Below are 21,566 nucleotides of genomic sequence, written 5' to 3'. Positions count from 1 at the left end.
TCACCTCAAATAAGCGCAGACTGCCTTGGGTGGCGCAGCCCAAGAGTTTCCTCTGTGATAGGCAAGGGAAAATGATCATGAAAAATCATCATTATTTTAAATGTCAAATACCTCCCGTTTCTCTTCCAGAAAAATAAATCATGGCCGCTCCAACTGACGAAGGCCGCGCCTCAAGTAAACGCCTGCCTTTGTCTTCAGGAACCCCCAAAAAAATGGAATACAAGTGTGGTTTTGCACTGATTTTTTTCCCTTCTTACTTTGCCACGGAATTATTAAGGGGGTGGTAATTTGTCACTTACACGCATCACCGATTTTAGTCTCAGACGCGTCAAAGTGGTGATGGATGGATGCCGGGGGCTCCGCCGCCACCCCCACCAGCACCGCTAGCACGAAAACAAGTAGCATCGATCGCTAACGCAGAAGCCCCGGAGAGCGCAGGAAGAAAACAGACGTGCCATCAATACACAGCACAGCAAAATTCAGCGTCAACAGCCGTGCTGCAGTATTGCTGGAGCGGTGCCTCGAAGGGCCGCTAGGGGGCGGTCTGACGGTATTTGGGGAGGCGGCACTGAGCTGCAACGTTGACATGTTACCGCCATAACGGTGTTTATTATAGGTAAGGTATTTATTAGAGACAGTGTTTATTAGAGAGGGGAATGTTATCTGGGCATGTTTAAAATAACACAGTCGCATTTTGTAATGTTTTTGCACAATCTTTGATCCCAGCAAATAAAAAGTTTCTTCGGGGTAAGGCGTTTTGTCAGGTGGCGGTGTTTTCCTGGCACTTAATGAGGTCATGGCATCTGTGAGTCAGGAGTTTGCTATTTAATAACTAAAGGCCAGCACATTTTTTTTTCTTGGCTTGAGGGGTTAAGGTGTATAATTATGGCAGTTGATTCAAGGTATGTTTTTTGTATGCAGCCATTTATTTGAGGTGAGGTGTTTATTTCAGTGGTTGGCATACAGATAATTTGAGCGAAAGTCACTATTTTGGCAATTATGGTGCCCTAATAGCACCACATGTTGGTGTTCAGGGAGGGGAGGGGGGAGGAGTTGCTTGAGGTGAGGCATTTATTTTTCAAGATACAAAACACGCTCAAAAATGGAGGCATAGAATCAATTACAAAGACGGACCGGTACGTAGTTATTAAAGAGCCCTTCGAAGTGGACATTGCTTTTCTCCAAGGGTGTTATTTGAGGTGAGGCGTTTATTTTTCCAACAAAATCTAAAAGCTGCAGAATCAGGCTTCTGCGATTGACAGCGAGCGCCTCCGGGTCATGCGAGGGTCGGCGGAGCGCGGCCGGCGCTAATGGCGGGGAGGGGCGAAGGGGAGCCCGCAACGTAGCATCTGGACGCCAGCTTTTTCTAGACGGCGTCTTGCCCGCGGCGCCGCAGGCTTAACGGCGGCAACATCTGCCAAACGGCGAGGATGCCTGCTGGACGTCCTTCAGCCAGATGTGCTGCCGAGTATCATTGTGTCCTGTAGGGGGCAGTAATGAGCATGGGAATGTATGTGAAGGGTTGTCTCTATTTAGGACAAAGCTAGTCTGGGAAATTAATTGGAGCGCGGCATTTATGAAAGTTATCTTTCGCCTCAAGCGTTCCGTTTGCGGTGAGGTGTTTATTTGTCCGACTGCTGACATCTGGCTATTAAATGGAGGCGTCGTGTGTATTCGAGTATTAATTGTGGCGGCAACTGGTGTTTTATTTGATGATCTTTTCAGAGTTGAGTTTTTTTTTTTTTTTTTAATGCTGGAAGGCCAGACACACACATTAAGAGATTTAGAAGCCTGGAAGTCGCAATTGTATCCCTGAGGAACATCATGTGACATTTATTAAGTGAGGGAATATTTATTTGAGGTGAGGCGTTTATTTCCGCGAGTGGACCGGTGAATCTGGCCAAGCACGGCACTCCAATAAGTAAATAAATTGAGGTGCCTTTTTTGGTTTCTCGTGGCACTGTGTTTATCTTTCAAGTGGGAATGATGGGACTTCATTTGGGGCGAGGCCTTTACTTTTTCCGAGTTATGGTGAAAAATTAGGCAGGGTTTCTATTAAGACGCTATTTGGAAATCGCACCTCTGTGAGTGGCAGCACTCGATATTTCTCACAGAGGAGGGAAGAAAATGGCATTTATTGGAGGTGAGGCATCTATTATTGAAGAGCAAAGTGTTTAATAATTGACACCTCTGTTGGAGCGGGAAGGCATTTGGTTTTTTGTGGCACCTTGCGTAACTTAATGAGGACAAAAACGCCATTTATTTGGGCTGAGGCATTTCTTTTCAAAGGTAGCTTGATCTTTATCCCATCAAGCGCTCCGTTCGCCACTTATCACGCGCCGCCATGACAAATGCCACGCAGAAGAAGCGAGGCCTTCGAATCGTGCGGCTGTAGCGGGAAAATCCATTTTGGCATTGTTATCATCATCCGCTGCCGTGACCTCGCCGTTCAATCGTCCGTGCGCGCCGCGCCGCGATAAGACGCTCAAAATGAGCTTTTGAGTGGAGGAATGCGCACAAAAAAGCGCACAAGAAAAAAAAAAACACACCAGGTGGTTTTGGGAATAAGATAAATAAAAGTATATATATCTATATCTATATCTATATATATATATATATATATATATATATATATATATATATATATATATATATATATATATATGCTAGCAAGAAGCAGCTCGAAGTAGCAAAACAAAAGAAAAAAAAAACAGATAAGATATTTTATTACACCGTAAAGAGAACGTCAATACCAGAATGATACTGCAAAGTTTCACAGACTGACAGAGCATTTAGTTTACAGTCCCCAAACGTAATAGTCATCATTATCGCAACAAGAACGACAAAAAAGGAAAAGTAAGAAAAATTACATACAACCCGAAAACCGCAAAAACCAAGTGGACAAGAAAACCACAGTTCTGACATAGTAGACTGCAAACGCTCTCGCCCCCTGCGGTCTGAAGTAAGTATTGCACAAGCACTTTTTTTTTTTTAAATGAATTTCTTGAAAAATTAAATAAAAATAAACCCTCCCATTCCATGAATGGGATTCATGCTACGGCCTTCGAACATTTTGAGGGACTTTTGAGGAACAAAACTTGGGCTTATTTTGAAAAAACAAGAACAAAAATGAGTTTGTTTTTCATTAGGAAAAAAAACGTTAAGATGACAGAAGTTGTGATGTTATGAGAATAAATCTAACATTTTGTTCACGGGAAAAATATTTTGACTAAGAAGGTTGTCGTGTTACCTGAATAAAGTCATATTTTTACAAGAAATAAATAAAAATTTTCACAAAACTCACATTATTACAGCAAAATTTTGCAATTTTTTTAATGACCATTAATGCTACCAAAACTTTTCCTGACTTTGTGTACAGGTCAGTAAAAAAAAAAAAATCTTGTTTGTGGAGAAAATGAGAAGCGCTTTATAGTTCCGTCTTTTGTTCTCCTAACATCACAACTTTACGTGACATTACCAATTTTTTTTCAGAAGTTGTGGGGAATTTTTTTTTTAAGAATGTCAGAGAAACATCAACACGTGCCCCCCCCCAAAAAAAATCCTCTCGGGACAAAAAAAAATGGTATTGAATTATGGATGAGGTCTGCATTGTTAGCAAGTGGCGATATGGTTTAGCACAGCTGTATGAGCTTGGACTTTGGGTTTTTTCAAAATTGTAACATTTCTGTTCTCCTTGTGACCTTTTGGTTTTTTTATTTCGACGACAATGAGCCCAGAACTTGCGGCAAAGAGGTAGAGTGAAACTTGCAGCGGCAAAACATCAAAGATTTTAAGTAGTAGGTTTTTTTTTTTTGACTTTTGTCACTACACAGAAACAAATACGTTCCGTTTTTCACAGCTTCAGAGGCGCCAAAGACGCCTTTTTGGACATTTTTAAGCAATGCAGAAATGTCGGAACAAGGTTAATTTGAGGTCACATTTTGTTGCACGTGCATGCATGCCTTGTGTATTTGTGTGTGCGTGAGTGTGTGTGGCACCAAGACATGTTTGCGTGCGTCAGGTACATAGCAAGTCGCGGCAAAGCTAATTAGGGCTCTAAAAAGCATGGAAACAAAAATGTAAACAAACGACATTTTACGAAAAAGCGTACGAGGGCCACATTGAAAGGAAAAAAACAGGAGAAAAATTTGCTAACTCATTCACTGCCATTGACGGATTTTGACGTCAAAGCTCATGGAATGGGACCGGAGTGATGATTTTTATTTTTCCTGCTTTTTCTCCGCTGTCCGTTGTACAACAACGTGCCGAAAATCCAAGGTCGCAATCTCATTCCTTTGTTTTCGGCGCGATTATGAGAAAATGTTTGCGAAAATTATTCTGGACTTTATTAAAAGTCAACTATTGATGTCAAAAATCAATTTTTACTGTTACGAAAACTCAATACTTGTGCCCTCATAAAAATTGTAAAGAAAAAAAAATGCTATTTAAAGCTAAACAAATAGGATTTCTGAATCGGAAAAAAAACGTCGCCACAATTTTGAAAATTATTGCTGGAAACCACAGTCACTCATTGCACACCAAACCTGACCATTTTAATCGGCAAAAACAAACAATTAGGATTTGGTCCTCGGTGTGGATCTTTGGCTGTTTTCAATGTGTGTTTGTGTTGTGTGTGTTACCTGGCGCGATGCGTTGTTAAAGCTGTCAGAGTGCCCGCCATTTTCAAAGTTACCTTTGTTACGATACACTTTTTTTCCTCAGAGTTTTGTCGTTTTTCTACAAAATAAGAAAGATCTAGCAAAACGTCCAGTCATGCACCGCTGTTATCCCGAGAAAAGCGCTTACGTTATCGCGTTAAAAACGGCGGACGAAAAAAAAAGTACATTCTGCCAAGTAAAAACCGAATAAGCTAACCGTATGAAAACAATTGAGCGGGTTTTAAAAGGAACATCTGCGATAATTCCGCGATTTTTTTCCCGCATTTTTGCGCTAGTTCTCAGGGAGGGAAAAAAAATCTGGCTCGGATTCAAGTAGCAGCACTGAGATTACGCAGGCGTTTTTTTTTCGCGTTAAGCTAGTTCATACACGATGTGAAAGCAGCGTGACCAAATGAAATTTCTTTGCTTGTTGTGACGGCCGTTGTCAAAATAGTAAAAAATAAATAATGGTTCGGGCCACCGTAGAAAGGAAAGTCCCAAGAGTGGACAGGAAAAATTGCGAGAAAACCGTCTCATTTCTTGCGTATCCAAAACGTCCGTGAGTTTGTTTTTTTTAAATATTCCGAAATTGGCCAACTTGTTGTGTTCGGGAAACGTCCGACGTCCGTCATAGGTCATAGGTCATGGACCTATGAGACAAATTGCTCGGTATTCCATTCAAAGTCTTGGGGGGGAAAAAAAAAAGATTGAAGAATATCCCGTCCGTCCGTCCATTGGTGGAAAAATGTCCAAAATCCAAAGAGGAAAGTAGTAATCCGATCAGGAAAGGCAAAAAAAAAAAACAGACTGGGGTCCGTCTGAGGCAACCACAAAACTTCAAAATTCGAATCGCGGCAAGGACGCGGAACAATACGACAGCGGGCCAGAATCCACGCGTCCGGCGAACCCACTCATCGACTGCCGATGACGGCTATCTGCGTCAAAGATCCTTTTGCTCAACTTTGTCCTATTTGCGCTCGTGAAGCAGGATTTCAATTGACGCCGCGCGACAACTGCAAGAGGATTAGGACCGAAGAAAAAAAAAAATGGCGGCAGGATTCTCACATTTATCCCACGCATTCTCATTTTGTAGTCACATTTTGGAATTATACTAGGATTGAGACGTCATTCGCGGTCAGAACTCTGACATAGTCTCACCTCGAAGCCAGGATGTAAAGTGAGAAGTATTCTCCCTCCACACAATTGCCACTTGGCGGTTTGCGCTCAAAGTTGAGCAATTTTGACAAAAACGCTGTTGACAAAAATTCTGTTTATTGTCTGAAATGGGACCAAACAAGTCACAATTCTCACTTTAAAGTCAGAATTCAAAGTTTTTAGAGTAGTACGAGATAAGTGAGAACCCCCCCCCCCCCTACTGGCCGTAATCCTCTTCTGGAATTAACTCGTTCAATACCAAAGATGTATTTTTACGTTTTTTTTTTTTTTTTTAAAGAGTACAGATATTAAATCTTGTTAAATACTTATTGATATCTTTTTGATATCTATCTAAAGGCGTGTCTAACAATGGCTGTTACTAATGATTAAAGTCATAGATTACTGTAGTTACAGTAATTAGTGTTATACATTAATCATTACCTTAATGCTTGATTATTAATTAATAAAGTAATAGATTACTTTAGTTAATTGTTGTTATACATTAATAATTACGTTAATACTTGAAATACTTCAAATATTTGATTTCATACGACCGTAATGGATTTTGGATTATATTGGTACTAATAGATTTCTTAAGTACTTCGGCACTAAAATAATCAATCATACCGAAGTGATTTGTCAACAGTAACTTTACAACTTAATTTCTGCTTGATTCAAATTCGTGAGTCATTTTTAGAAAGACCCTTGGAAAAAAAAAAAAACATTTAAAAAAAAGTGCCTGATTTAACCTCTTAAAAAAAATCGAATAAAACGTCTTTGGGATTAAATGAGTTAAAAGCAAAGTGATCGAAATGGAACACGCCACGCCACGCCACGACGACGACGACGCGCCGGTTTTCCTCCGGGGAGAACGCTCTGCATAATAAGCAACAAAAAGAGGCAATTTGGCTGCACGCGTGTCCAAAATACTTGCAGAGTTTGTTGGAACTTTGCGTCAGTGGTTGACTCAGATGGAGGGGGGGCGGGGCGGGGCGGGGCGGGGCGGGACGGTGCAAGGCTGCTTCCTGGGCTTATTTACAAGAAAAACACGGCACATTAACACCAAGAAGGGGCGGGACCGCCGCACGTCGGGGCCCGCCTTATTTACATTCATTCGTTGGCGACAAAGAATATCTTTGCTATTCAAGTCAAGGCGGGTCAATGTGACCCACACGGCCGTTAGCTCAGCGTACCACGGGGGCGCCCCCTAGTGGGCGTCCGGGGCGGAGGACGGGGACGGGGTGCCCGGCGTGGACGGGCGAGGGGCGGAGGGCGGGGTGGCGGCCGGGCTGGGGGTGCCGGCCGAGGAGCCGGGCGGGGCGGGGGTCTCGGGGGCGGGGCCGGCTCCGCCCTCCTGCTGCTGCTGCGGCGGCGGCGGCGCCGCCGGCGGCTGGGCTTGCAGGGTCTGCCCGCAGACGTGGTGGTGCTTCTCCCAGTCTTTGTGCTGGCAGAAGGAGCCGCAGTAGCGAGCCGTGTTGCAGCCGCTGCACGTCTCGCTGGCTTTGCGCCCGCAGTTCCAGCAGCTCTGCGCAAAGGCAAAACTCTCTTTCAGTTTTTTCTTTTCACGGCAGGTGACTCTTTGTCATTGCGAGTTTCAAGCTAGGCCTGAAACCGGTCTTTTACGCTCATGCTAGTTAGCTTGATTTTTTTTTTTTTTTGGGGTGCAAACTGCAGACACAAGTGTTGAAGCTAGCTTGACCCAAAAACCTTCCTCCCTTCCTAAATTGGACAATCAACTTTTATTTTGAAGTCAATCCCAACAACGTTGTCCTGAAATCAAGTCCCAATTGCTAATTATGCTAACTGATAAACCTAGCCACGCTGATATTATAGCATGCTGTTGCCAGTGATTAGCGATGGCGTCAACGTTGGCGGCTAGTATCATTAGCATCGCTCGACCGCCTCATACTCGACGACCTCCATTCCCCCCCAAAACGCTCTTCTTTTTGCCCCTCAAGTACCTGTTTATTTCCTGTATGCTGTAGGGAAAAATTCAAGCTAACTGCAGACAAGTGTTCCCGCTAGCATGACAGTAAAACGCCGCCGAAATAACCCCCCCTTTCCTAAAAACACATGAACAATCAATGGACAATGGTCAAAAAAAGGCCAAAATTGAAAGTCGGGACCTCGCTCGAGTCCTCCTGCTGGTTGATGATGGACAGGGCGTCCTCGGCCGCCTGCCGCTTGACCTCGGCGACCGTTCGCTCCATCTTGGCGCGCTCGCTGCTAATCATCTCGTGGGCCTTGCGCTCCGCCTCCGACACGGCCTTCTGCAGCTCCGACACCGCCTGGCGCTTCACCTCGTTCACTGCCTCCTCTGGAACGAGGAAAAAAAACAGACAATATACACAAGTCGTAACTTCAAGAGGAATGAAAAAGTAAAAAAAAAAAAAAAATACAAGGTAAAAGTCATAACCGATGAGGAAAAATATACTGTACAAAAAGTTGCAAGTGGAAATTGTTTTACTGCATGACAAAAAGGCTCCAATGTAATATGGAAAAAGTTGTAATGTACAGAAAAAATGATGTAATGCACAAGTGTAAAAAAAAAAAAAATATGGAGAAAAATGTTGTAAGCTATTAGCAAAAAAGTAATACACGAGAAAAAAATATTTAAAGTATTAAAAAATATTTGTATGAAATGATCATATTTAAAAAAATATATATTAAAAAATATTAGTTCATTATTTAAATTACTTACAAAATAGTTGTAACAAAAAAGGTCAGAACTCGAAAAGAAAAAAGCATCACCATAGTTTCTCTTCAACATTTCGACATTTACCTCAACATATATACTTTTTAAAGTATATATGTAACAACACTAAAACAACACCAAAAGCCAAAGGCAGCAATACTTCAAGGCAAAAATACATTCCTGTAAAATACAGCAAACTTTTCTCAGAAGAGAAAGAAAAAGCAAAACAAAAAAAGCTGAGAAAGGAGCCTTGTGGAACCCCAATCCCAAAACCATTATTTTTGTATCTCGATCTTTAAGGTAACAACACTAAAAAAAACAAAAGAAATCCCTGTAAAACACAACAAAAAACAACAAAAACAAAACAAAAAAAGCACAGGCAACTAGCCCATCAATTTTTACAGCCAAAACATTTCCACTTGTCAAAAGCAAAAGCATTTTGCCGTCCTAATTGTGGCGCCGCCTCGCCGTCTTTTTCCGTCAAGCCTGCGAGTGGACTAATTGCGTATGCAAATGAGGCAATTTCTATTTAAATGATGCATTTGCACGGCGCCGTCCCCGAGGCCCGGCCGGGAAGCGGGGGAAACGCGCTTGAATATTTATCACCAACTGTAAACATTTCCCCGGCAGATGCGCGCCGTCCTCGCTCGCCGTTGTCTCCAAACAAAAACTAACAACAACAAAACAATTTTGCAATCTTCCCCCGCGGGGAAAAAGCAAAAGCACAGCGGGAAACGCCGGCGTTCATCCCGCCCAACGCAAAAAAAAGGCTAATGTGCCGTTTTTAGCATAAATGCGCCTCTCGCTTAACTTAATGGCCTTACGCTTGTTATTCCGATTGCGCGTTTGTTTTCCGTGTCAAACGAGCGCTCGTCAAATTGGAGGATTTTTTTTTTTCTTTTTTCCCCGCCCGAAGTGCACGTCGTGCGCGGGATTGTGATTACGCGGCGGAACGCCGGCGACGAAAGTGACACGGGGTTCCATTTAAATGCATATTACCCGGGCGCGCCGCCTTCTTTCATCTTTGCAGCAAATGGAATTGCGCTGGTCCGCGGCGGCGGCCCGCAAAAAAAAAAAAAAAAATCAAGTCATGAGTCAGCGCCGTCTCGCCTATTCCCACAAATGCGCTCATGTAATTGAATACAACATTGAATGTACAGGGGACGCCATATTTGTCACGAGAAAAATGTCATTTTCAGAATCAACTAGGACTGAAATATTACTGGGTGAAAATATTTTATACAAGAAAAATGTCATGAAGTATGAGGTATATTTTACAAGAAATATTTTTAACAAGATTGTCAAGATTTTAGAATATTACTAATAAATATATATCGTACAAAAAATTCAGAATAGCATTGTATATTGTTGATTAAAACATTACAGTTAAAATTGAACAAAAATATATTTTTCATCGAGGCAATTTTCATGATCATTTCAGAGTAAAGTTCTATTTTTATGACTGGTATTTTTTCCCACAAGAAAAAGGTCATAATTTCAGAATAATGTCGTATGTTATGTTGAAAGCATTACACTTAAAAGAAAATGTTCATGATCATTTCGGGGTCAAGTTCTACTTTTATGACTCACCAGCTTTCTTCCAGATTTCTTCAGGGACGTAGCCAGAAACAGGCCGATGCAGATGCTCCCTGTGAATGTCTGAAGAGAAAAGAAAAAGTCCTTAGGCATTGGCCTATACCCATTTGTCAAACAGCATTGAAAAAGTCCCTTACTACACTCATTGGCCACTTTGACAGAACAAAAAAAGGCTGAGGAGGGAGCCTTGTGGAATACCAGATCCAAATCGTCGTTTTTTGGAAGCTCACAGCAATGGTGTATCTTTCATTGGGTAAAATATTCATCGGTCGCATAGAAATACATGAAAAAACAAAGGTGCTAAGACGCGAGCCTTGTGGAATGCCGCGATGAACAATCGGACCTAGAACGCATTCTCTTTATGTAAGTTCTGAGGACAAACAGCACCGCGAATAAATGCTACACCGACCTGCTGTGAGGCTGTCCTGCGCGGCGGGGCTCTGTTGCCTGGACTGGCCACTAGCGGTGGCGGCGGCGGCGGCAGCGGCTGCAGCGGCGGCGCTCTTCTTCAGTTCCTCGGCGTCACTGTAGCGTCGGATCCAGTAGTTGAGCTCCTCGCGGTCGGCCTCCTGGCAGCGTCGCAGAACCGTCAGCGACCGCCGCGTCTTCTCCACCATGTCCATGATGCAGTTCAGCAGCTGGGGGAGACCGCAACGCCGCTCAATTCACGAATCAAACTTGGCAAAACTATGTTACTAACAACTACGTCTAAAAACAAAAAAAAAAGATACATTAATTTTTCTCCAAATATAAGTTAAAAAAAAGGAATTATACAGTGGCCAACAATATAATAAATTGCATCGTTCAAATTATGAATACAAATGTTCAACGGTATTATTTTCAATAAAGTAACGATAAATACAAGTCAGGTGTAAATCTGTAGACTATTTTCATTGTTTTTCCAAATCAAAACATTAAATGGGATGCAACAGACAAAATACATGCAATGAAAGCATGCCAAAGAATAAATAAATAAAATAATAATGATAAGTTATCCGGATCCGATCAACATGATCAAAAATCTGGGCGGATCACAAGATTTTTAGCTGATTGGTAACAGGTGGAAAGGTATTTACATTTTTTTGAATGTCTATTGAATCTATCAAAAAAAAAATATCTTGAAATTGCTTTAGTCCCTCCTTCAAAAAAAAAAATCAGCGACAATTACATGATTTTTCAGATCATCACTAATCTTAACTTAAAAAAAACAACAACTTGATATGAACTCTTTCTATGTCCGATTGCTAATTGTGGCATTCCACAGGGCTCACATCTTAGCGCCTTGTCTTTTGTATGCTACCTGAAAGCTATTTGAAGATTCTCCCCAATGCAAGGTGTTAGCTTCCAAAAAAAAACGACGACGTACGAAAGAACATTTGAAAAGGGAATGACCGACAAGATGAACAGAGGACAACGAGTAGAATAGGAAGAAGATATAAAAAAATGTTATTACTTTTCTTACATGGTCAAGGTGCTTCCACTCCTCGGCCCACTCCCTGTCGGTCAGCCGGTGGTCGATCACCTCCTCCGGGCGGCCCCCCGCGTGGACGCCTTCGGCGGCAAAGGAGACGCGAGCGACGTCAAGCGGGGCTCGGCGGGGGACGCCATTAAAACCTGACTCTTTAAAGGAGCCGGGGAGGCGTGCGTGAGCGCCACTGATGCAAGCGCCACGCAACCGCGCTAACGTTCATTTTCGGATGGCAAACGCGCCTTCGTGTATAGATATATAAAAAAAAAAAGTCAGGTTGAAAAGGAGTATTTGATGTTAGCTTTTCATCAACTTTTCAAGCAGAAACACGTTATTTGGTTGATACGTAGTCATAGCAAGAGCACAGAGATAGAAAGTCCTGGTGAAGACCTTTCATTTGGGTTAGGACACCATGCAGTTTTTTTTCTTGACGTTTTACCGATTTGTATGTTCCGAACAAAAAAAAAAAAAAAAAGATTTCGGTCACTGCGTCTTTTTTAGGAACATAAATGTAAAAAATAATGAGAGATCTGACAAGCAATCATCAGGACCTTTCAGTAGACATGTGACTTAAAATGCTTTACTGCAAATTGATTGTTTTGAGCAAAAAATAATAATTTTGGCTTACTGTTCCAAAAACTGATGAGCGATCTGACAAGCAATCATCAAGACCTTTAAGTGAACTTAAAATGGTTTACTGCAAATCCTTTGTTGATGTTTTGCCCATTTGTTTGTTTTTAAACATTATTTATGCACAAAGTAATTCAAGATCTGAAAAGCATCCACGAGGACCTTTAATTAGACGTGTGACTCAACAGGCTTTACCGCAAATCCATTGATCACATTTTGCCCATTTGTACGTTTAAAAAAAAAAAAAAATTGTCGGCTAATTTTCTTAAGAACATTCATGCACAAATATATTAGATGTAAAAAGCATTCGTCGGGACCTTTAATCGGACACGGCGATTTGTGCGTCGGGCAGTGTTTTTTCATTACAAGCCGCTTCCGTTTGATAGGCGGCCAACCCGGTCCGGGCGCTCACCGATAGGCCGGGCCCTGTCGCGGACCTCCCTGTGATTGGCCGGCGGGTGGCGGTAGGCTTCGCGGTAGTGGTGGTGGGCCACGGCCGCGTCGTCCAGCCGGTAGTGCTGCGGCGGCGGCGGCGGCGGCTGCAGCGGGCCCAGGCCGTTGGGCTGGTAGGAGATGCCGTTGGACGGGCTGAAGCGCTGGCCGGGGCTGACGGTGCACGGCCGCTTGCCGGGGTGGACGTCGGGCCCGTGCGGGGCGCCGTCCCGCTCCAAGCCGTTCTCTTTGGTCCTGGCCGGCGGAGCGGACGCAGCCGTTACGCTTTGCCCGGATAAACGCTTACTTTGCGTTCCCCAAAAACCGATCGCAACGTTCATCTGGCGGTCAATCTGCGATTTTTTTAAAGGTGCGTTTTTATCAGTATTACTTTTGTTTTCTTTGACTTCCTGATTTTGGTTACTTTGAGTTGATTTGGTCAATGCGGTTAATTTTAGTAAAACAAAAACATTATATATATAAACTTTTTTGTTACAATGTTACTTTGTCTACATGAATTTGGCTACCTTTTCGTCCCCCCCCCCAATAATATGATTGTCTTATCCAATATTACTTTGTTTGCTGCAAGAAGCTTTTCATCAAATCAGGTGGATTTTGTTGCAGCCGATGAATGTGGCCAGGTGTGTGTGTGTGTGTGTGTGTGTATGTGTGTTGAGAGCCCCCCCCACAAGAACAGATTGAACTTGTTAATGAGCTGTTTTTATGGCATTCTAATGCTCATCCACGATTCTCCATATGCTCCTTTCCTCTCCATTCCTCCTCCAACATTTGCAGCCCCCCCCCCCTCCAAAAATGGATGCATACACCCGCAGGGATGTTTACATCACTGCTCGCTTGCTGCACTGAATGTCTGAACTATTCAAAAACTGCAAAAATCTAGTCTGTAATCTTCACAAAGCGTACAAATCTGCTTTTGGCATTGAATGCGTTATTGAGAAAAGCAAAAGAGTTTGCGGGCGGGCGGGCGGGCGGGGCAGGCACCTGTCGGGCGTGCGCCTCTTTCCGTTGTCGTTGACGTCGAGCAGCAGCTCGGACGAGTCGACGGGCGACGAGGTGCTGGTGTCCAGCAGCAGCTGTTCGTGCTGGGCCAGGTACTGCGCCGGGTTCTGTTTGGCCAGGCGGGCGCAGTGGAGGAGCTCCCGCTGCAGGAGCGGCAGGTTGGCCTGCGTGAGCCAAAAAAAACACTAAATGGAGTTCGTACAAGGGAGTTCATACAAGCCACAGTGTTATTACATGACTTTTTTTATGGGGACCTCTTTTTCCACTCTGAATTTTCAGTTAGCCTGCAGAAGCAAGGGGAGATCATACAGGGCTCTTGAAACGCAATGAAGAACAACAGGCTGGCTACTGACGGTGAGGCTCCACTGAGGGAGTTCATACGAGACTTTTTTTCGACTACGATTTTTGTCAAGTGAGGTGCCTTTGAGAGGGTTATTTTTTCAAACATTCAACGTCCGGTAAGATGGCTGTATGAAGGGAGTTCATACAGCGCAACCTTGGCATCGTGTCAAATTCCAATTGAAGTTTGAAATACTGTTCCAACAGAGGTTGGCTAACGTGAGAAAACCACCGACGGAGTTCATACAGGAGGTCTTGTAAGTAACAACATTCAAAATTCTGCTTTGGCCCGCGGCGCTAACATTAGCATCATGACATGCGGCCATTGTTGCAGCTGGGCTGGCGTGCGCGTTTATAGGTGCGCGCACACACGCGGTTAGCATATGCTCGCTGGCGTTGAAGGTCCCGCAGCGTGGAGACACTAAATTTAGACTTGGGGGAAGTGAGAGTAAAGGAAAAGGAGAAAAAAAGTGTTTCTGCCTCGATTGGGCTGACGTGTAAAGCATCTGGCGAGGGAGCGCATGCGAGCTGGCTAGCACTGCCATTGTCTTGACCTTTCACTCGTTACCTATTGCGATTAGGTCAGCGGTGTCCAAACTGCGGGCCGGGGGCCATTTGCGGCCCGCCATCCACATTTTAGTGGTCCAAAGTGACATACTGAAAATGACCGATATACAGCAATCTAATTTAAATTGTATTATGGGTCCGAAAAATGTCCTACCTTTTCTCATTACGTTCAATAGAACGCCTTGAAGTAGCAGTTATTTTTTCAAAAAATGATATACAGACAGTATAGTAAACAAAACTGTTTTGTAGGGACTCCTTTTGATTTTTTTCACGTATATTTTACGGCAGATGAGCTCAAAACGAAACAGAGGATGTCGCATGACCAACTGGATCTGGTAAATAAAATCCACCAAGAGGTACCACCACAAACGCCATTTCAAATCACCATGTAGGATCTCTGTTCATCAAACTAATACTTTTCCTGTAGCACATTATGCTAACCAATAATGACGCTAAATCCACTTGAATTGCCCCTCAGGGGCATTTAAAGTTTTTTGGATTTTGTGTTCACAGCCACTACCTTTCACACGTGGTGAGGCGATGATGATGATGAAGATGAAGGCCTTACCTTGAGGAAGGGGATAACGAAAGGTCGCAGCGGGAAGTTGGTGGCTTCGTGCAGTTTGCAGTGAAACTCCTCGATGGTTAGCGTGGAATTCTGCGCGCGCGCACACACACACACACACGTGGATGAGTCCATGTGGAAGACATTAAGTGATAATATTATTGCTCTCTGGGAGAGTGTGTGCGCAAGTCAAAGTGTGTGTGCGCGTTAACAGGAAGCATATGTACGGCTTGAGAGGGACAAATATCTTCTTTTCTTTGACAAAAACAAATAAATCAAGCAAGTCCAGTCACGCCACGGGACAAGCAGACAGAGGGCTTGTCACATTTTTTTTTTTTAAGTTCGTGTTTATTTATATATATATATATATATATATATATATATATATATATATATATTAGGATGGATGGATGAATGACAATCTGCTAAATCGTACACGGCATATTTCCAATTGTTACTTTACTTACCCTAACGTTTTAATACAAATAAATACAAACCTAGGATTGAATGTCTAGATTTATGAGGAAAAACGTAAAATTACGTCTTTGGCAATGCTGACAGCATTAAAAAACTCCCACACAGACAGCCAATGAGAGCGCCATTGCACCACCTGGTGGCGTGAGCGTGCAATTACAATTCACATGGCAAAGGCAAAGCCTGTTCGGCCTCACTGTTCGAGAAGAACGGCTTTAGATTAGTGTGAAAAAACAAAAAACGCATTATTCAAGCGAAACAAACTCCCAAGCTTCAGCGGCAGGCGCAACCACGAGATGATTGACAGCGCGCCGAAGCGGAAAGATGAAAAAAACAAAAAACAAACAAAAAACAAACAAAAAACAAAAGAGCGGCGTTGCTTCCTCCTCCTCCTTTGGCGCCGTCATTTCCCAGCGCTGAATTTTGTGGCATCTGTCGGCCCAGATTGCGGCCGGCCTCCCCGGTGCCGCCAAAGCGCCTCATTAGCGGCGCCGCTACCTCGGAGGCGGCCGCGGGGGAATGACAAACGCGGACGGCAAAGCCAAAAGGAGGCCGAGCCCAACGGGGATCGTTAAAAAAAACAAAAAATAAATGTTGCCGTGTCGTCGTGACAACGGCTTTTTGACATGTATTTACATTTACGTCTCCTGATCGGGGTTTCGATTTGGTGCCGAGGGACGGAAGGGGGGGGGGGGCTACTCACCACCAATCCGAGGACGAGCGTGCGCACGCGTTCGCCGATCTCGGGCGAGATGTCGTTGCCGAACTGCTGGAGCGTGGTGAGGAAGCGCTTGAGCTTGCTCAGCTGCCGGGCGCCGCACGCCGGCGGCAGCTGCTGATTGGCCAGCGACGACGACGAACCCGGCCCGTTGCCGTAGCCGTTGGGAGGCGACGGCGCCCCGTTCAGCGCCGCCGTGGGCGAGTGGCTGCTGCTGCCGTTGGTCACTGGGGAAGGACCAGAAAAAAGATGAAATTAACAAGACAAATAATGGAAATAATGACCCACGCTAACTTTCGTAAGCTAACTTGCAACAGCAACACGCAACTGTACTAATACGAAATCATATTGGGAAGAAAGTTACTTTTGATGTAAAACAACAAACTGAACGGAACCTTTTATTGTGAACATAAAATTGACGTACGCTAACTTTCATTGGATAACTTGCGACAAAGCTATTCCATAAAGCTAAAAACTTATGTTTTTATTCAAACTTAGTTTAAAAAAACCTTACTTTTTAGGTAAAATATCAAAACAGACCATTTATTGTAAAAAATGTTTACATATCATGACTGATGCTAACTTTTGTGGACTAATGTGACAAAGCTGAAAATAACGTATTGTTTGTTTGGCTTGACGTCCAACTTTTTCATCAATTTATACTGTGAAAAAAAACATCTTTGACTTAATACAACTGCATTGAACTAATGACCAACAAATATTGTAAAATAATTTGACATGTCGTGACTGATGCTAACTTGCGCGTGTAAAGCGAAAAACTACCTTTTCTTTGTTGTTGTTTGCTTGAAATTCAATGTACATGAAATTACTGTATTACTTAATGACACCCAAAAATATGGTAATGACTTCTAACTTACGTAAAGTACTTTGTGAGAAAACGTTTTAAATACAACTAACTTTGTCGTAGCTACAAAAAGGTGAGGTCACTTTGGACGATGTTCACTGATGGAACGTTAAAAAAAAAAAAAAAAAAAAGATCATAAAATTGTCAGTTAGCTCCGCCTCCTCAGGAACTCGACCATCACTGCCTTTCAAAGCCACACACGTTAAAAGTCACAATTAAATAAATGGAAACCCAACACATTGTATACTATGTATTGAATCGATGTGAAAATGCGGGCTACTCACGAGTGGTGGGGGTGTAGGAGCTGTTTCGGGGGGCTCCTTGCGTGCTGGGCGGGGGCGGCATGGTGGGCGGGGTCAACCTGGACTGCGTCTTGACATCCGCAGGCGAGTCGGGCATGGTGGAGCGCTTCCCGGGGCGACCTACCGGGGGAAACGCAAAGACGGCGTCAAGGCGAGGGAAGCGTCCATTTCACAGATGGGACGACGAGCACTTGCGCGCACGCACACGCGCGCGCACAGTGTTGTGACAGTGATGCATATGCCGGCGCCACCAAGTGAGGAATGACAAGAGCGACATTCCGCGACTGCTCATTGCCGCGCCATCTGTGCCCGCCTGCTGCACGCACTGCAGAGGCCCGCTCGCTCTCACGTGCACAAAGGATGGATAGACAACACCTTCTGCTTACATTCAAAAAAAGAACCAAACAAAAATCCCTGCAAAAGGTATATTATATATATATATATATATATATATATATATATATATATATATATATATATATATATATATATATATATATATATATATATATAGACATAAAATAATATTACAGAAAAAATAAGAATAAAACATTATCCATAATACCAAAATAATACTAAAAATATAAGAAGAGATATTTAGTATGAAACTAATTAGTATGAAAAACTAAACAGAGAGAGTAAAAGGGGAAAAAAATACAAATGCAATGTAAACAGATGAAAATAATGCAAAAAAATCTATCAATATATTAATTCATACAAAAAACTAAACAAAATTTTGTTAAAAAACAAAAGTATAAAAAACAAAATACATAATAACCGCACCGTTTTTTAATCCCACGATTTTCGTTCAGGTTGTCATCTTTTCATATTTCCTCTTTGATATTTGTGACGAGAAAGCGAAGTCGCAATGTGACAGACAAGCTACTTTAAGCCCGTTAGCTTGACGTTAGCGTGACCAAGCCGTTTAACGCGCTACTCAAGCTAAACGCAGGCGCTAAAATGTCCTTTTTGGCAAGCCTCCTGATCTTAATATGCACTTTTTTTAACGGGCAAACTTATTATCTTGACGTTAGAAAGACGCGCGTTTAATTGCTCCGAGCGAGCGCAACGAAGAACCCGGATGACGATGATTTACGGCAGGACATTTGGAAAGTCCACTTGTACTTTTTTTCGGCCCGGCCGCCAGCAGCATGAAAAATGATGAAAAATATACGAGAAGCCAAAGTGATTAATCACGGCGCAAAAAGACCTTACGGGCGCGTAATAGCACGTCCGCGAGAGGCCAAGACAAATAAAGCCGGACGAAAATGTGCTGGGTCGCTCGGTCGCGACAATTAGCAACAAAAAGTCGAAACCTCAGAAATATTTTCAAACACGAAAACAAACGAAGCAAATTTGCCCTCCGTCTTCTGTTATGCTTTTCACCGTTGAAATCCTTTTAGAAACATGATTTATTTCTCAATACCAACGTGTTAAAGGATAATTGCAAAAACAATACGAAAGTGTCAAAAGGTAATTGCAAAAACAAACTGTATGACTACGGTGCGCCGTTAGCCAGTTAGCTAGCTAGCTATGCGTATTAAACACCAAAAATGCATTTTTCCTGATGCCACATTTTACACAATAGCTCAGTTTCTTTCTTTTTTTTTCATGTCCCAAACAAGGAAATAAAGATTGAATAGAGACCGTGGATAAACAGCGTCTCTAGGCTCGTTAGCTCGCAAGCTAGCAATCGGCTAACGTCTTCAAAGTTAAGTCGAGCTCGATTTTCATCATCAAAATTTTAGTCCGCGCTGACAAGAATTTCACTCAGCATACAAAAGTTTGAAAATAGACATGTTTTTTTTTCCACTGCCGATATGGTTTGGATTAGTTGTACATGGAGACCGATAATATATTTAAAAGTTTCAAATTTCTAAATACAGTGTTACCACGTTTATCAAGGAGAAAATAAGAGCAGGCTAAATCTGCAATAAAGGTAGGTCATAAATGAAAAGCCTTGCATTGCTAGCTTGCGCTAATCTCATTGCTAACATTTCTGTGAAGGATTGAACTGTCCTGTCATGGATGAATATACTTGGGATTCATCTCCATCACATTCTAATCAGTGCAAAAAAGAAAAAAAATCTTAGGTCGTTGACCCGCTAGCACGAATGCGAATATTCCTGACGGCTCGTACGCGGATGACGGCGCGCCATGCATAATTCATCGGCGCACCTTAAACAACCTTGAAAAACAAAAGCTGGCACGGCGCGCGTGTTAAGACTTTAACGAGCGGGCTTAACGCGCATTCTCTTGTCCATTTATTTGGCGCGGCCTGGCGGCGGGCGAGCCGGACACTCCCCGACCGGTCAGCTATCGACCCGACTTAATGGAAAACGCTTTGACTTTGCCCCAAGTAGCTTTACGACTTCTCCGAAGTGCTGCGGCGGGGGGAAATTGATGGACGGAAGGACGCCGCCATTAAGGACCGGAGCGAGCGGCCTCTTCAAATTATTGATGGGCGGCCGCAAGTGTTCGCCGTGCACTTGGATGCGCTCCCGCGGGAGTCTTACGGCTGCTCATTAAATGCACTTACTGAATTGTTGCTCCAAATGCAGGTCGGCGCTCGAATACGGTTTTTGATTTTGCGTGCTGAGCTAAAGCGCTAGCACAACGCCACAACCAGCAGAAGACTCCAAACCAATGTCTTTAAAACAGACACAATAAAAAACAATCCTACCAGGTAGTTTTTGCGACAAAAACACAATTTAGCTTAATGCTAACACAAAAAGAAACCGAGCATCAACATCACTTCAAAAGAACTTCTATTTAAATGCATTCAAGAAAAACACAAAATAATTATAATTATAGGCATAGATTCGAGCATTACATTTCCAAGTCAAGAAATTAGCATATTATAGGATGCACGCTGAGCAAATACGCTAGCTGGTGCTAAAAAACATCACAAGTAGCTGTCTTCAAATAGACAAACACAATGCTACAAGCTAGTTTTTGCATCACACTTACTTTCAAAGCACACACTTTTAGCCTAGCTTGATGCTAACACATCATAAGAAACACCATAAAAGGCAAAAAAAAAACCTAGCATCAATATCACTTCAGTTATGGATGATGTTGGGGTGCACGGTTAAAAATATTCCAAGATATGTTGAAAAATGAGTTTCAAATTTTTAAATAATTGAACACTAGCAAAGTTTTTCGTTAGAAGCAACATTTTCTCGGCGGCGCACAGAAGACTCCTGTGATGTCGGGAGTGGCGTACGGCTAAAAGATCAAAATCCGATCAATAAGATAAAAGCCAAACCTATAGCAGAGCCTCCACGGGGTCCAACATTACATTCATTAAAAGGCAACGGTAAGCGAAGACGTTAGCCGGCCGCCGCTCAGCGCAAGTATGTCTCCGGGCTTACATCAGCTCGGCGCTCGGCGCTTCCGCGATCGCCCGTGTTTACCAAACCTTTCTCTTGCCCAGAGAAAGGCCATTCGACGCCCCGCCGGCTCGCCGTTGCCGAGGTTACGCGCGCGTTGCATCACTCCGGCCCCCCGAAACAAGGCTGCTGCAATAAAGGCCTTTCTGGGAGGGGGCGCGCCAAGGATGAGGTCACAAATTGACCCATGTTGCCTCATCGCCAAGTCAATCACGCTGCTAGTAGTTACTTGAAAAAATAAACACACGAACAAAAACTGTGAAAAGGGCTGCCTTTTGTACCGCCGAGATTTCCAAAACGAAAAAAAAAAAAACACCCAAAGAAAAGCCAAGTGATACCATCGTTAAGACTGCCATTTGCCTACATTCCAACATCCCACGACGGGGTACCCCATGGCGCAAAAAAAATGTTACTTTTACCATTTAAGACGTTAAATCGCTTTGTTTTAGCGTCGCACAGAGCAAATGACAAACCAAACGTTTTGTCAAATGAAAATTTGCTGGCTAACATACAACGTGAAACGCCATAGATTGGCTAAAGTTAATTACCTTGAACGGTACGATTTGGCTAAATGGGTTACTTTTACAATTTAAGATATAAACCTGTTTTGTCAAATGATAGCTAACATACAATGCGATATGCCATAGATGGGCTAAAAGTATTCAGCATCGGTTTACGGTTCTTTGTCTT

General features: G+C 43.1%; 2 protein-coding genes across 8 annotated transcripts in view; both read right to left on the bottom strand.

Moving 5' to 3' along the window:
- Window positions 1-2,709: 2,709 nt before the first annotated feature.
- The window catches only part of runx1t1 (RUNX1 partner transcriptional co-repressor 1), a 51,948-nt gene continuing 33,091 nt past the window's right edge, over window positions 2,710-21,566 (bottom strand). For 4 of the 7 annotated variants that reach the window (XM_088405542.1, XM_088405540.1, XM_088405539.1 and 1 more), the window contains 10 exons: window positions 17,467-17,604; window positions 16,303-16,544; window positions 15,129-15,218; window positions 13,637-13,818; window positions 12,615-12,889; window positions 11,558-11,655; window positions 10,514-10,742; window positions 10,099-10,167; window positions 7,940-8,130; window positions 2,710-7,338 (listed from right to left, as the gene is read on the bottom strand). In XM_088405542.1, coding sequence (XP_088261668.1) covers window positions 7,021-7,338; window positions 7,940-8,130; window positions 10,099-10,167; window positions 10,514-10,742; window positions 11,558-11,655; window positions 12,615-12,889; window positions 13,637-13,818; window positions 15,129-15,218; window positions 16,303-16,544; window positions 17,467-17,581 — 1,809 coding nt within the window. In that variant the 5' untranslated portion in view covers window positions 17,582-17,604 and the 3' untranslated portion in view covers window positions 2,710-7,020. Of the gene's footprint in view, window positions 7,339-7,939; window positions 8,131-10,098; window positions 10,168-10,513; window positions 10,743-11,557; window positions 11,656-12,614; window positions 12,890-13,636; window positions 13,819-15,128; window positions 15,219-16,302; window positions 16,545-17,466; window positions 17,605-20,752; window positions 20,899-21,566 lie in introns of those variants that run through there. The other 3 variants (XM_088405543.1, XM_088405544.1, XM_088405541.1) reach the window with 3 other exon arrangements.
- Window positions 17,542-21,566, bottom strand: part of triqk (triple QxxK/R motif containing) — a 60,561-nt gene continuing 56,536 nt past the window's right edge. Inside the window, exon 6 of the transcript XR_015864058.1 lies at window positions 17,542-17,604. The gene's annotated coding sequence lies outside the window, so the exon portion shown is untranslated. The remainder of the gene's footprint in view (window positions 17,605-21,566) is intronic.

The sequence above is a fragment of the Hippichthys cyanospilos genome, chromosome 21, assembly GCF_059441005.1.
Source record: "Hippichthys cyanospilos isolate Australia breed blue-spotted pipefish chromosome 21, RoL_Hcya_1.0, whole genome shotgun sequence".
NCBI lineage: Eukaryota > Metazoa > Chordata > Actinopteri > Syngnathiformes > Syngnathidae > Hippichthys > Hippichthys cyanospilos.
Note: the sequence above shows the minus strand (reverse complement) of the source record. Positions and strands in the feature narration are given on the sequence as shown.